Genomic DNA, 16,580 nt, shown 5'->3' on the forward strand with positions numbered 1-16,580 from the left:
GCTTTGCACATAGTAAGCGCTTAATAAATGCCCCGTCCCTGCCAAAAAAGCATTGTACTTAAGCTCCACGGTAAACACAATATAATCAAGTCATTCATTCATTCAATCATATTTATTGAGTGTTTACTGTGTGCAGAGCACCGTACTAAGCGTTTGGGAAGTACAAGTTGGCAAACATATAGAGACGGTCCCTACCCAACAGTGGGCTCACAGTCTAGAAGTCGGACACAGTCCCAGTCCGACATGGGGCTCAGAGTCTAAAGGGGAGGGAGGGAGAACAGAAACTGAATCCATATCTTTAAGATAATAATAATAATAATCATAGCATTTATTAAGAGCTTACTATGTGCAAAGCACTGTTCTAAGTGCTGAGGTAGATACAAGGTAATCAAATTGTCCCACGTGGGGCTCACAGACTTAAACCCCATTTTCCAGATGAGGCAACTGAGGCCCAGAGAAGTGAAGCGACTTGCCCAAAGTCACACAGCTGACAAGTGGCGGAGCCGGGATTTGAACCCATGACCTCCGACTCCAAAGCCCGGGCTCTTTCCACTGAGCCAAGCTGCTTCTCTGAAAGATGAGGAAACTGAGGCGCAGAGAAGTTGAGAAGCAGGATGGCTTAGTGGAAAGACTCCTGGACATCAGAGAACTTGGATTCTATCCCGAGCTCCGCCATTTACCTACGGTGTGACCTTGGGTTTCATCTGCAAAATGGGGACTCAATTTCAGTTTCGTGTGGGGCCTAATTGTCTGGTATCTACCCCAGCGCTCAGTACAGGGCTTGGCAAATAGCAATTTTTATTAAATGACTTGTCCAAGGTCACACAGCAGGCAAGTCTTGGAGTGGGGATTAGAACTCGGGTCCTCTGGCTCCTCGGCCTGGTCTCTTCCCATTAGGGCATTTTTAGCGAAACACTGATCTCAACTTAATCAGCTAGCAGGCAGCAGCTGCCCACAAAGAACTGGACCATGGCCTTTTTCTCTTCCAAAAGCCCTGGTGCTACTTAATTGGATTACAGAGGAAGGCACGGCCTGCAGAAGGGGCCTCACTCCGTGTTTTATGTCACAGCAATCCGAGCCCGTGAAACGCTGCCAACATCCTGGCACACGGAAGCAAGGACAAAATAGGACCGGGCTATGTCTAATCCCTCCCATGCTTTTGACCCGTTCTCTCAGGTTACTTGTGGTGGAGTCAATGTCTCCGAATCTGAAATGCTACAGGCTGCCTTATTTTTAAGGTCAGAAGAATGGAGCCCGCCTATATTTTTTTTCCCCTCAGCATTTCAGATTCACTGACTCCACCACAAGGAACCCAAGAGGACTGTGAGCCCATTGTTGGGCAGGGACCGTCTCTATACGTTGCCAATTTGTACTTCCCAAGCGCTTAGTACAGTGCTCTGCACACAGTAAGCGCTCAATAAATACGACTACCTGACAATGAATGAATGAACTGGTCAGAACTGTCAATTAGCAGTACTTATTAAGTGCTTGCTGTGTGCAGACCACTGTATTAAACTTTGGGGAGAGTACAATATAAAACAGTTGGCAGACATGGTCTCTTCCCAAGCGAGCTCACAGTCTACAGTCAGGATGTCAGCTCTTTTTCATTTCCTAGGAAGAGAGTAAATATTCCTTGCTTATCGAACACACACTGCTGCAGCGCCTTAGATTGTTTAAAAGAAAATCTGAACTTCCCTGTGTACTGTAAGCTCATTGTGGTCAAGGATCGTGTCTTCGAGCTCCTTGTTGTGCTTAGTACAGTGCTCTGCACAGAGTAAGCACTCAGTGAGAAGCAGTGTGGCCTAGCGGATAGAGCCCAAGCCTGAGAGTCAGAAGTCTTCTAGGCTATGAGCCCGCTGTTGGGTAGGGACCGTCTCTATATGTTGCCAACTTGTACTTCCCAAGTGCTTAGTACAGTGCACTGCACACAGTAAGCGCTCAATAAATACGATTGAATGAATGAATGAATGAATGAATGACAGCAGTTATAAGCCTGGGAGGCGTTAGACAGAGCCTGGTGGCTACTATGTCACTGGTTTAACCCTTTAGAGAGAGAGGGCTTACTGTCAACAGATGATTTAGGAATTCCCTTGGTATTCTCCTGAAGGGCCACAGATAAACTTCTCCAAGACCTGTTCAGGTCATATGCAGGTCATGTACACACTCCCTGCAGATCAAGTACACAATCTAGTCTTTTAGACTGTGAGCCCACTGTTGGGTAGGGACTGTCTCTATATGTTGCCAACTTGTACTTCCCAAGCGCTTAGTACAGTGCTCTGCACACAGTAAGTGCTCAATAAATACGATTGATTGATTGATTGATTGAAATCTAGCATGCGGGCCAGAATACTCTCAGAGAGGAGCAGCTACAGGGAGAGTCCAGGGCCACCTGACCCATGAGAGAGAGGCCTATCCCTACCCACTACGCACCACCTGGACTCCCATAATCCTGTCGCTAATAATAATGATAATAATAATAATAATGGTATTTGTTAAGCACTTACTATGTGCAAAGCAGTGTTCTAAACACTGGGGGGGGATACAAGGTGATCAGGTTGTCCCATGTCTTAATCCCCATTTTGCAGATGAGGTAACTGAGGCACAGAGAAGTGAAGTGACTTGCCCAAAGTCACACAACTGACAAGTGGCAGAGTCGGAATTAGAACCCATGACCTCTGACTCCCAAGCCCGTGCTCTTTCCACTGAGCCACGCTGCTTCTCTAGGTAATCGGGTTGTCCCACGTGGGTCTCACAGTCTTAATCCCCATTTTACAGATGAGGTAACTGAAGCACAGAGAAGTCAACTGTTGGTTCAACCTTTACAACATTCTTAAAATGCTCATTCATTCATTCATTCATTCAATTGTATTTATTGAGTGCTTACTGTGTGCAGAGTACTGTACTAAGCACTCGGTAAGTACAAGTTGGCAACATATAGAGACGGTCCCTACCCAACAGTGGGCTCACAGTCTAGAGGGGGAGACAGACAACAAAACAAAACATATCAACAAAATAAACAGAATAAATATGTACAAATAAAATAGAGTAATAAATATGTACAAACATATATACAGGTGCTGTGGGGAGGGGAAGGAGGAAAGGTGGGGAGGATGGAGGGGGGAGGATGGAGGGGGGAGGAGGGGGAGAGGAAGGAGGGGGCTCAGTCTGGGAAGGCCTCCTGGAGGAGGTGAGCTCTCAGTAGGGCCTTGAAGGGACCAACTGCCTGTTGCTCCCTTTCCTCTCCATCCAAACTGCTACCACATTCATCCGATCCCATCCTATCCCAGCTCGATTACTGTATCAGCCTCCTTGCTGACCTGCCAGCCTCCTGTCTTTCCCCACTCCAATCCATACTTCACTCTGCTGCCTGGATCATTTTTTCTACAAAAACGTTTGGGCCATTTCTCCCCACTCCTCAAGAAACTCCAGTGGTAGCACATCCACCTCTGCAAACAGAAACTCCTCACCACTGACTTTAAAGCACTCTATCACCTTGCCCCCTCTTACCTCACCGAGCTACTCTCCTATTATAACCCAGCCCGCACACTTCGATTCTCTAATGCTGGCCTTCTCACTGCACTTGGATCTCGTCTATCTCGCTGTCACCATCTTGCCCATGTTCTGAATCTGCCCTGGAAATGTCCTCCCTTCTCATATCCACACAACAATAAAACAGACACATTTCCTGCCCACAACGAGCTTACAGTCTAGAGGGGGAAACAGACATTAATATAAATAAATTCCAGATACGTACATAAGTGCTCTGGGTCTGGGAGGGGGGATGAATAAAGGGAGCAAGTCAGGGCAATTCAGAAGGGAGTTGAAGAAAAGTTAAAGAGGGCTTAGTCAGGGAAAGCCTCTTGGAGGATATGTGCCTTCAGTAAAGGTTTTGGGGGTGCACAGAAATAATTGCCTGTTGTTTTTCTACAAAAACGTTTGGGCCATTTCTCCCCACTCCTCAAGAAACTCCAGTGGTAGCACATCCACCTCTGCAAACAGAAACTCCTTGAAACCATTGACTTTAAAGCACTCTATTTGGGGGTGCACAGAAATAATTGCCTGTTGGATATGAGGAGGGAAAGCACTCCAGGACACAGGCAGGATGTGGGCAAGAAGTTAGCGGCGAGACTGAGGTACAGTGAAACGGTTAGCATTAGAAAATCAAAGTGTTTGGGCTGGATTGTAGTAGGAAAGTAGCCAGGGGAGATAGGAGGCAGCAAGGTGATTGAGAGCTTTAAAGTCAATGGTGAGGAGTTTCTGTTTGATGTGGAGGTGGTTACTGGAGGTTCTTGAGGAGAGGGGAAACATAGACTAAACGTTTTTGTAGAAAACTGATCAGGGCAGCAGAGTGAAGTATGGACTGGAGTGGAAAGAGACAGGAGGCTGGGAGGTTGGCAAGGAGGCTGATATAGTAATCAGTAGAGGATACAAGTGGTTGGATTAACGTGGTAGCAGTTTGGATGGAGAGGAAAGGGTGGACTTTAGCGATGTTAAGAAGATCAAACTGACAGGATTTAGTGATGGATTGTATATGTGGGTTGAATAAAAGAAATACGGATAACGCCAAGAACTGAGGCTAATGCCATAGGCCTCGGGCGTTTGAGACAAGGAGGATGATGCTGTCTTATACTTATATTTGTACAATTTAGCAATCTATCAACATGCGTGTGTGTGTAAACAAAAATAATTTATAGGAAGTCAGCAAGTAAATCAGTTTTCCCCACTACTTGGAATGATAGTTTCTTCTATAGAAACCCACAAAAAATTTATCTTGGATATTATGAAATCAGCTCTCAAACCTACCCAAAGTTTGTCTTTCATTATCCAGATCATTACTGAGGTTATCTTCGGAAATGTTATCACTTAGGTCGCTGGCATATGAATCATCATCGGAAATCTGTGGGAAAGGAGAGATAATTTACATTGGTCCAGGCAGCCAGATTTTCACAATATATTTACTGGAAAAAGTCAAAATATGTTTCCCAAATTGCACAGTACTGTTTAAGCCATTCAAGTCCTTTTAGATTTGTGTGATAGCTGGAGTCCTTCTTTAATGGCATTCGTTAAGCACTTAGTATGTGTCAGGCACTGTACTAAGCACTGGGGTAGATACAAGCTAATCAGGTTAGGACAAAGTCCCTGTCCTATATGGAGCTCACAGCCATAGTTCCCATTTTACAGATGAGGTAACTGAGGCATAAAGAAATGAAGTGATTTGCCCAAGGTCACACAGCAGACAAGGAGTAGAACTGGGATTAGAATCCAGGTCCTTAAGACTTTCAGGCTTGTAATTTATCTATTAGGCCATCCTGTTTCTCATACTGTCTTTCCAGCATACCACCTCCTACAAAAAAGTTCAGAATATATATTTATATACCCATCTCAAGCTATACTATAAACTCTTTTATTTCCAGCAATCTATAACAGAAAAATATTACATAAATCAAACACTTTGCAATTCTTATTGCCTTAGTTGATCCTGAACCTTGATAAGCTTACAAAATGACTTATGAATTTGAGATACTGAATTTATCATAGGCCATTATAAAAGTTTACTATTGTATATATCTCTATATATATGTATATATATATGTATGTATATATGTATCTCTATATATATTGGTGCACTCAATCACACACACACATACGCCGCCGCCCCCCAAGGAAAAGAGGTTTCATTTTTCGAATCTGTTGGCCCTACCATAAATGGAGCATTTTAAGTGGGTAGGGTCAACCTGGGTGAGGGAAGTTTACTGCAAGTTTTTCCCTATTTTTAACTGTTTTCTCAGGGATTTTTTCCTTGGAGAGGCAGTTCTTTAAGGAAGATGCCTGAGCATTAACTTCAAATTTAGATTAAAAAATGGGGGTAGGGTAAATCATCCAGCATCACCCAGGGTAGGGTAGGGTAATGGTTTGATTTGTTGGGGGTCCTGGAGAAAGCAACAGGAAGCAAGCAATATTTGGTGGGTTTTCTGAAGAGTCCTCAAACCTCATTTTCTGAAGAGCTGGGAGACAGCAAAACCTCCTGGGCGTCAAAAAACTCTGACAGGGAGTCGGAGATGGAGAGCTTGCTTTCATTGGAAAGCTGATGAACTAGAACTCTGTTTCCTTCTCTGGAGTTTTCCTGTTCAAAAACACAAGACAACCACAAACTTTTGAGAACAGCAAGAGATAGAGACAAAGGACCAACGATTTGGATTGAGCGTAAGTTAGTGACACATGCCAACAAGGCCAGTTAAAGGAACAAGCATGTCAAAGCGGGAATAAGCTCTAAAGCTCAAGGAAATCAAACCACACACCTTTCAACGGAAAACAGTGTTCTCCAAGAGCCCTGACCCACCAACCTATGTAGTCCAGGCATTAACTCTCATCATCAATCGTATTTATTGAGCACTTACTATGTGCACAGCACTGTACTAAGCGCTTGGGAAGTACAAATTGGCAACATATAGAGACAGTCCCTACCCAACAGTGGGCTCACAGGCTCACAGTCTTCTCTGCAGGAAGGTGGGAGAAACACTGGGTCAATTTAGTTATTAACTGTTGCCTACCCAGAGGAAGAAATGGCTCCTCCATAGTCTTTTTCCCCACTTCCCCATCAACGGCTTTCTTCCTTTGCATTCTCCCCAAGTCTCCTTCAGTTCATGCAAGGTTCTGAGGGAGCTTCCGTGAAGCCAGATGACATTAACTACCCTCCCTCTAGACTGTAAGCTCGTTTCACCGCCGACAATAGACAAGCAGACAAGCAGGCAGGCAGGGCTTTATTGGCTGCAGAACTTGAGTCTCATTCTCTCTGTTCCCTGCACCCTAAATAAGCAGCCTCCGCCTGGGAATGACCTTTGGGGAAAAGATTCAGGGCCATGCATTTCAATTACCTCAAACAAAAGCGTAAAATGGCACATCTGGTGTTCCCTGACAGCACTCATGTTCCACCAGGCAGCTTCCTGACTTTATTACAGACACTAAACGAGTTATTTCTGTGTGGTTTATAGACTTAATGATGCATCCTAGGCTCCTCGGAAATGAAATGCACTTTAGCGCCCACCCCAGAGTCTCGGAGCAAATCCTTGCTCCTTTCTTCCTATTTTTCTTCCAGTGTCCTTCCCAAGAAAATTCCTGAGTTTTACATCCTAGATTTGTTGCCTGGTGATGGGGGTGGGAGGTGGGCTCCTGCCCAATTTAAGCCCTTCTCTGACTTCTAATAACCGGGCCTGACTTTCTCTAACCCAGTCCCATTAAAGAAGGCACCCAGGAAATAATTTTATGGCCACGTGACATATTACAGCAATTCAAATGCATGCAGCTCTAACACCTTTCAAAGGAAATGGGCACGTGCTACCTTTGCCACTGATAATCTTTTATGGATGAGAATATTTCTCTTTCCATGTGAGTAACTTATAATAATAATAATAATTATTATGGCATTTATTAAGCACTTACTATGTGCAAAGCACTGTTCTAAGCGCTGGGGAGGTTACAAGGTGATCAGGTTGTCCCACAGTGGGCTTACAGTCTTAATCCCCATTTTACAGATGAGGTAACTGAGGCCCAGAGAAGTTAAGTGACTTGCAGTCACACAGCTGACAAGTGGGAGAGCCGGGATTTGAACCCATGACCTCTGACTCAAAAGCCTGGGATCTTTCCACTGAGCCACGCTGCTTCACATAACTTCACCTATAAGTTCACATGTGACTAATAAGGCCAGACTGAGACCGATACGTTGGCTACAATTTAGGCAGGCGTTTCCATGGGGGAAGATGATTCAGGGTTTTCAATTCACTGATCCTGCCTTTCTCTTTTATTCATCTCTCTCTCTCTCTGACAGCTAGATGGCTTAGACATTAACTCACTTACTTGGGTGCATCTTGGCCAGAATCTCTGAAGATAATGTATTTTGCCAAAGGCTCCCTAGACAGAGCTTTCATCTGGATTGCTTTCCTTCGGGTATGACTTGAGGATTCCTTTAAACATTTCCTTTGTCCTCCTTTTACATGAAACTGGTACTATAGTGTTGACAGTATAGTCACGCACTAGCTTACTCTGGGGATGAGCGAGAAAATAGCTTACCAGACCCAGGATGACCATCATTTCTAAGCTGGGAGTCCCAACGGCATGAGTTGGGAAGCAGTGTAGTGTAGTGGAAAAGGCACAGGCCTAGGACTCAGAGGACCTAGGTTCTAATCCTGATTCCTCCTCTTGCCTGCTGTGTGAACTTGGGCAAGTCCCCTAACTTCCGTGGGCCTCACTTTTCTCATCTGGAAAATGAGGACTGAATACCCGTTTTCCCTGCTACTTAGACTGGGGGACAGAGCCTCTATCCACCCTGATTACCTGGTATCTACCCGAAGGCTCAATTCAGTGGTTGGCTCATAGTAAGAACTATGAGAATCAATCAATCAATCATATTTATTGAGCACTTACTGTGTGCAGAGCACTGTACTAAATGCTTGGGAAGTACAAGTTGGCAACATACAGAGACAGTCCCTATCCAACAGTGAGCTCACAGTCTAAAAAGCAGTATAGCCAACTGGAAAGAGCGTTGGGCTTGACGGTACGAGGACCTGTGTTCTAATTCCGACTCCACAGCGTTTCTGCAGTGTGACCTTGTGCAAGTCACTTAGCTTCTCTGTGCCTCAGTTCCTTCATTTATAAAATGGGGATTAAGGCTATGAGCCCCATGTGGACATGGGGTGCATCCAACCTGATTAGCTTGTATAATAATAATAATAATAATGGCATTTATTAAGCGCTTACTATGTGCAAAGCACTGTTCTAAGCGCGGGGGGGGGATACAAGGTGATCAGGTGGTCCCACGGGGGGCTCATAGTCTTCACCCCCATTTTCCAGATGAGGTCACTGAGGCATAGAGAAGTTAAGTGACTTGCCCAAAGTCACCCAGCTGACAAGTGGCGGAGCCGGGATTTGAACCCATGACCTCTGACTCCAAAGCCCGGGCTCTTTCCACTGAGCCACGCTGCTTCTCTGATCTATCCCAGTGCTTAGTACAGTGCTTGGCACACAGTGAGCACTTTACAAATACCACAATTACTATTAGTATCAGCCTTATCAATTGATATTCACAGTGGTCTAGGCAGAAGTAATTGCACTTGAAAACACGACGGAATTTTATATGTTTCATACTGTTATCCTTCATATTAAAGATCACACAGCTGACAATATGGGTCTCCTTATAGTAATAATAATGGTACTCTTTAGATGCTTATAACCATGTGCCAAGCACTGGGATAAATACAAGTTAATCAGGTTGGACACAGTCCCTGTCCCACATGGGGCTCACACCCTAAATCCCCATTTGTCAGATGAGGTGACTGAGGCCCAGAGAAGTGAAATAACCTGCCCAAGCTCACACAACAGATTTGTGGCTGAGCCAGGATTAGAACCCAGGATCTTCTGTCTCCCAGGGCCATGCTCTATTCAATAAGCATGCTGCTTCTGGTATTTAATATTAATAATAATGATGGTATTTGTTAAGTGCTTACTATGTGCAAAGCACTGTTCTAAGCACTGGGGAGGTTACAGGGTATCAGGTTGTCCCACAGGGGGCTCACAGTTTTAACCCCCATTTTACAGATGAGGGAACCGAGTCCCAGAGAAGTGAAGTGACTTGCCCAAAATCACACAGCTGACAGTTGGCGGAGCTGGAATTCGAACCCATGACCTCTGACTCCAAAGCCCGGGCACTTTCCACTGAGCCACGCTGCTTCTCAATGCACTTACTATGTGCCAGGCACTGTACTAAGCGCTGGTATGGATACAAGTGAATCAGGTTGGACAGAGTCCCTGTCCCACGTGGGGCACACAGTCTTAAATCTCCATTTTACAGATGAGGCCCAGAGATGTGAAGTGAAGATCACACAGCAGACAAGTGGCAGAACTGGAATTAGAACCCATGACCTTCAACTCTCAGGCCCACCTTCTACCCACTACATCATTCATTCATTCAATCATATTTATTGAGCGCTTACTGTGTGCAGAGCACTGTACTAAGCGCTTGGGATGTACAAGTTGGCAACATACAGAGACGGTCCCTCCCCAACAGCGGGCTCACAGTCTAGACGGGGGAGACAGAGAACAAAACAAAACATACTAACAAAATAAAATAAATAGAATAAAATGCAAGTTGGGAATGAATTGAGCGAAGGTGCGCGGGCCTCAGGGCCGGCAACTTGTGACCTGTGTCATGACACCATAGACACCAAGACACCATGACTCACAGCAAAGGCTGCTGAGAGAGGAGGGGCTCAACAGGCCCACACATCATGCAGCTTCTCACAAAACCTAGTATCTGTTCTTTAAGTACCACGGATGTTCAGCCCAGGAGGGCCAACTGATCATCCTGGCGTCATCTACTCAGCCTTCAAGCTCCCCCGACAAAGAAATATTCTTCAGATGTCCTGAAGATTCACGTTGCCTTTCCCTCAGTTCATTGCATTGAAGTTGGGGCTTTCACCTAATTTCCAAAAATTTCACTAAGTGTCCCTCAAGGTCACCAAGTGACTATTGTTAAAAGAAAGAGACAATACTTTCCTGGTAGCCTCCTGGTCTCCTTCGCACAGTCCAGCTTCCCATTACTGCTCATTCCCAGTGCACAAGGGTACCAGTAACACCATAAAATAGGATTGCCGAATTCTACATTCAGGCTCCAAGAAGCAGTTGCAGTTCATTCTTTCCCCATTTCCCAGAACAAAACAATGGCTTTTCCCTTGCTGGAGAAGCCAGCTGAAGCTGAGCTGCTGCTAACCCAAAACGAGGTGTGAGGCAAGGATTGATGCATTACGAAAGACATGGAATTGGAACAGGCACATTTATCACAATGTGCTAAGACTGTAGGAAGTTGTTTTAATAATGATGGGATCTGTTAAGCGCTTACAATTTGCCAAGCACTGAACTAAGCACTGGGGCCGATTCAAGCAAACCGAGTTAAACACAGTCCCTGTCCCATGTGGGGCTCCAGTCTCAATCCCCATTTTACAGATGAGGGAAGTCAAGTGACTTGCCCAAGGTCATACAGCAGACAAGTGGCGGAGGCAGGATTAGAACCCATGACCTTCTAGACTGCCGGGCCTGTGCTCTATCCACTATGCCATACTGCTTCTCTGTTTCCCTCTGCCCATCGGCCAAGCTAGCTCTCTTCCTCCCTTCAAGGCCCTACTGAGAGCTCACCTCCTCCAGGAGGCCTTCCCAGACTGAGCCCCTTCCTTCCTCTCCCCCTCGTCCCCCTCTCCATCCCCCTCATCTTACCTCCTTCCCTTCCCCACAGCACCTGTATATATGTATATGTTTGTACATATTTATTACTCTATTTATTTATTTTACTTGTACATATCTATTCTATTTATTTTATTTTGTTAGTATGTTTGGTTTAGTTCTCTGTCTCCCCCTTTTAGACTGTGAGCCCACTGTTGGGTAGGGACTGTCTCTATATGATGCCAATTTGTACTTCCCAAGCGCTTAGTACAGTGCTCTGCATACAGTAAGCGCTCAATAAATACGATTGATGATGATGATGATGTTTTATTATGATTATTATTAGCAGTAGTAGTGTGGCATTTAAGCACTGTACTAAGTGCTGGGGTAATACAAGGTCATCAGATTGGACACAGTTCTTCTCCCAAATGGGGCTCACAGTCTAAGTAGGAGGGAGTAGGAACAGTGCTTTGCACGTAGTAAGCGCTTAATAAATGCCATTATAAAAATTAATCCCCATTTTACAGATGAGGGAACTGAGGCACAGAAAAGTTAAGTGACTCGCCCAAAGTTACACAGTAGATAAATGGCAGAGCCAGAATTAAAACCCAGGTCCTCTGTCTCCTACTAGGTCTGTGCTCTTTAATAATAATAATAATAATGATGATGATGATGGCATTTGTTAAGCGCTTACTATGTGCCAAGCAATGTTCTTAATCACTGCGGAAGATACAGTGTAAACAGGTTTTCCCACATGGGGCTCACACTTTTATTCCCCATTTTACAGATGAGGTAACTGAGGCACAGAGAAATTAAGTGACGACCCAAGTCACACAGCTGACAAGTGCCGGAGTCGGAATTAGAACCCACGTCCTCTGACTCCCAAGCCTGTGCTCTTTCCACTAGACTACACAGCTTCCCTATTTTGGGATGCTGGGCTGACCCACACAATTGCTCATACAGGAGGACCAACAAAATTGCTCAGATCTATCTAGTCAGAGTAGTAACTGTATTTTCTGAACGCTCCCTGGATGCAATGCACTGTACTGAGTATTCAGGAAGTAAACAACAAGCAATTGACTCATTCCCTGCTTAAAAGTAACATACTCTGATGGGGGAGTTTTGAAGGCACTTTTGAGTTCATTTCCCCTGGATCAGTGCTAGAAGGGTGGGATGGCTATTTCAAGGATATAATTCCTTGTGGCTTCTCTGCCAGGAATTCCTGCCAAGAACCAAGAATTTCCAAGGCAGCTACATACAAAAAACAAAAAAAAAACCCCAAAACAACAATTTGTTCATCAACAATATTCCATTTAATTTCCAGACTCCATCCAGTAAAGATTAGAGCTTGGGGATTCGTTTATGTGATTTTGTAGCCCGCCTAAAATCATTATAATTATCATCCAGTTAGCCTTTATGATGTGCTAAGAGCCAAAGTAGATGCAAAATTATGAGACTGGACAGAGTCTCCATCCCGCTCCAGGCTCATATTGTCTCCTAGCCCCACTTCACAGAAAAGGAAGCCCAGAGAGCCACTCGGCCCATAGCTCTCCACTCTTTAAAACCCTCCAATGGCTGCCTATCCACTTGTGCATCAAACAGAAACTCCTTATCAGATTTAAGATACTCAATCAGCAACCCCCTCAACACATGTCGTTGGTCTAACTACAACCCAACCCACAGACTCTGCTCCTCTAGCATCAACCTCGCTATACCTCTACCTCATTTATCCCACTCCCAACTCCTTGCCCACATACTCCCACTGGCCTGAGCCCCCAAACCCCTCTTCATATCCATATCATATCCTCTTCATATCCATATCTTCATATCTATGCTGCCAACTTGTACTTCCCAAGCGCTTAGTACAGTGCTCTGCACACAGTAAGCGCTCAATAAATACGATTGATTGATTGATTGATCCATATCTTCAAAACCTTCCTAAAATCACTCTCCTCCAAGAGGCCTTACCTGACGAAGCCCTTATTTACCCTATCTGCCCTTACATTAATTACACTCTCATTTCCCCAATGTGTAGTTTATTTCAATACCTGTTTCCCCTTGTAGACTGTAGCACTACGGGCAAGGACTGCATCTACCAATTCATTCAATCATTTTTATTGAACGCTTACTGTGCGCAGAGCACTGTACTAAGCGTTTGGGAGAGTACAATATAGCAATAAACACTTTCCCTGTCCACAACAAGCTTACATTCTACAGGGTGTCTGTGGTATTGTAGCTTCTTAAGTGCTTTAGCCCAGTCATCTGCATATAGGAAGTGCTCGATAAATACCATTGATTGACTTATTGCTTTATCGATTGCCCAAGGTCAAACAATAGTAGGGAAGTGAGAGAGGAACTTGGACCTCAGTCTTCCAACTCCCAGTTCCATGCTTTCTCTACTAGGCCAAGGAATTATTATCATTCTTAGGGCATCGGGCTGAAAAAGTCAATCATTTATGTGTCTATCTGTGATCTACCAGTTCTGCAACTCTCAGAGTCTGAGACACAGGTGGTCTCAGGGGGAAAGATAACTCCCCAAAACACATGATACCAATACAGGATATTGCAGTCTGTGCTCTTACAGGGTTTACAAGAAAGTTGACCATACAATTGCACAAACTTGAGAAGCAGCGTGGCCTACTGGATACAACACCGGCCTGGGAATCAGAAGGGCAGCGTGGCTCAGTGGAAAGAGCATGGGCTTTGGAGTCAGAGCTCATGGGTTCTAATCCCTGCTCCGTCACTTGTCAGCTGTGTGATTTTGGGCAAGTCACAACTTCTCTGGGCCTCAGTTACCTCATCTGTAAAATGGGGATTAAGACTGTGAGCCCCATGTGGGACAACCTCATTACCTTGTATCTCCCCACACACAGCGCTTAGAACAGTGCTTAACTAATGCCATCATTATTTTTAAGGGCCTCGGTTCCAATCCAGGCTCTGCCACTTGGGCAGGTCACTTCACTTCTCTGTGCCTCGGTTACCTCGTCTGTAAAATGTGACTGACTGTGACCCCATGTGGGACAGGGACCATGTTCAATCTAAATAGCTTGTATCTATCCCAGTGCTTAGTACAATGCTTGGCATATAGTAAGCCCTAACAAATACTATAATAATTCATCCTGACATGTCCAGGGCCCAAGAACTCTAGGTTACTGAGGTTGCCCTTAACTCCCTTCTTTTTCACGTCCTTTTTAGTCTGTGTGGTGCTCAAAACAACAGTTGCCAAGAACATAAAAGTCTAAGGAAGAAGGGGAGGTAGAGAGCAAATGGTCTGTTTTCCACAGAAGTAAAACAAAAGGATAGACTTCAATGACGGCAGGAAGGATTAATGTTGAACATTAGGAAAATTACATGGGGTTGAGTCATTGGTGATTGTTCTCGGGGAATGATTTAGGGAAAGTCCTGCATGGAAAGAGAAACAGGGAAATGGACTCAGGGTCCCTTCAAGCCTAAAGACACTAGAACCAAAGAACAACAATGGAAAGATGCCCCATCTTTTCAGTGAAGTAGCAGCAACCTGCAAAGGCCAAGGCCAGTCACGACATAGTGAGATCAGCGCTAAGCCAAAGTAGCACTCAGGCCAAGCTCAGATACTCCCACAGTTTAGGGGGTTCTGGGCAGCGGGGAGGTCGATAGAAAAAAAGAAACTCTGGAAGGAAGTCTAGGCCATCCCAGAAGTGGTCTGGCCTTCACTTTGGGGAATAGCTGGGAATGGCGGCAGTATCCCTCCAGGGACTCATCGCAGGTATGTGGTGCAAACATACACCAACACACACGTCTGTAGCAATCAATCAATCAATCAATCAATCAATCGTATTTATGGAGCGCTTACTATGCGCAGAGCACTGTACTAAGCGCTTGGGAAGTACAAATTGGCAACACATAGAGACAGTCCCTACCCAACAGTGGGCTCACAGTCTAAAAGGGGGAGACAGAGAACAGAACCAAACATACCAACAAAATAAAATAAATAGGATAGAAATGTACAAGTAAAATAAATAAATAAATAGAGTAATAAATATGTACAACCATATATACATATATACAGGTGCTGTGGGGAAGGGAAGGAGGTAAGATGGGGGGATGGAGAGGGGGACGAGGGGGAGAGGAGGGAAGGGGCTCAGTCTGGGAAGGCCTCCTGGAGGAGGTGAGCTCTCAGCAGGGCCTTGAAGGAAGGAAGAGAGCTAGCTTGGCGGAGGGGCAGAGGGAGGGCATTCCAGGCCCGGGGGATGACGTGGGCCGGGGGTCGACGGCGGGACAGGCGAGAACGAGGTACAGTGAGGAGATTAGCGGTGGAGGAGCGGAGGTTGCGGGCTGGGCTGTAGAAGGAGAGAAGGGAAGAGAGAGGGAGAGTAGCAGCCATCCAAGAAAGCATATAGGTCATTTTTGGTTTTGCTTGGGCTCCCTGATATCCAGGTTGGACCTAACGTGACTGAGGCATATCTCCTCCAAGAGGCCTTCCCTGTCTAAGCCCTCCTTTCCTCTTCGCCCGTTCCTTTCTGCGTCACCTTGATTTGCTCCCTTTATTCATCCCCGTCCCAGCCCCACAACGCTTCTAAATGAATCTGTAATTTTATTTATATTAATGTCTGTCTCCCCTTCTAGACTGTAAGTTCCCTGTGGGCAGGGAATGTGACAGTTATATTGTACTCTCCCAAGCGCTTAGTACAGTGCTCTGCACAGAGTAAGCACGACCGATTGACTGACTGATGTCACAGTCCAGGGCTCCATTCTAATAGCAGGTTCCCATCCTCTGCTCCATACCAGTTACCCATCTGTTAAAGTTCACATGGCAACGGGTTTGGATTTTTGTTGTGTATTTTTTAAACACTGCTTTTACTTCTTGTGTCATTCCGGTATTGTTTTTCAAATGTTTATTGGGGCAGTTGCATTTATTAGCTCAAAATTAGATTAGCCCTGAGCTCTCAGGCTGTTCATGTCAGTGGTGCTCAACTTTATTTGTACAGACAACTTTATGTTTATCTCCATTCAGAAGTCTTCTCTCCCCCAGCCCCCCAACAAGTCTTTACCCCCTTTTCCAAATAATTCTTTACTTCTGGCTCAGGACTGTCTCCACAGTCCACTAATGGCCTGTGTGAGTCACTGGAAATTCTGCAGAACTACAATTTTGAAGCTATTTCGCCTAGGATGTGAGCTGAGTGACTCATAGAATTATTTTCCAACCAACTCTGGTCTTAACAGTAAGCCTATCTGGCTCCAGGGTTCATCTCGTGCCACTGAACACTTTTTCTTTCCTAATGAATGAGTTTTTAAATGGCTGAGGGTGATCCAAGATAAGCTGCTATCAGGATGGGCTGTAACTGTTTTTGAAACAGCTATTCGCAATCGCTTGGGGGGAAGAACTAAATAGA

At 45.1% G+C, this 16,580-nt stretch overlaps 1 protein-coding gene across 2 annotated transcripts in view; it reads right to left on the reverse strand.

The window, feature by feature from the left end:
- Positions 1 to 16,580, reverse strand: part of OSBPL3 (oxysterol binding protein like 3) — a 168,243-nt gene that overhangs the window by 36,354 nt on the left and 115,309 nt on the right. For both annotated transcript variants that reach the window (XM_038773035.1, XM_038773043.1), the window contains 2 exons: positions 5,990 to 6,124; positions 4,804 to 4,897 (listed from right to left, as the gene is read on the reverse strand). In XM_038773035.1, the coding sequence (XP_038628963.1) occupies positions 4,804 to 4,897; positions 5,990 to 6,124 (229 nt within the window). The remainder of the gene's footprint in view (positions 1 to 4,803; positions 4,898 to 5,989; positions 6,125 to 16,580) is intronic.

This window comes from Tachyglossus aculeatus, chromosome 2 (genome assembly GCF_015852505.1).
Source record: "Tachyglossus aculeatus isolate mTacAcu1 chromosome 2, mTacAcu1.pri, whole genome shotgun sequence".
In the NCBI taxonomy this organism is placed as follows: Eukaryota; Metazoa; Chordata; class Mammalia; order Monotremata; family Tachyglossidae; genus Tachyglossus; species Tachyglossus aculeatus.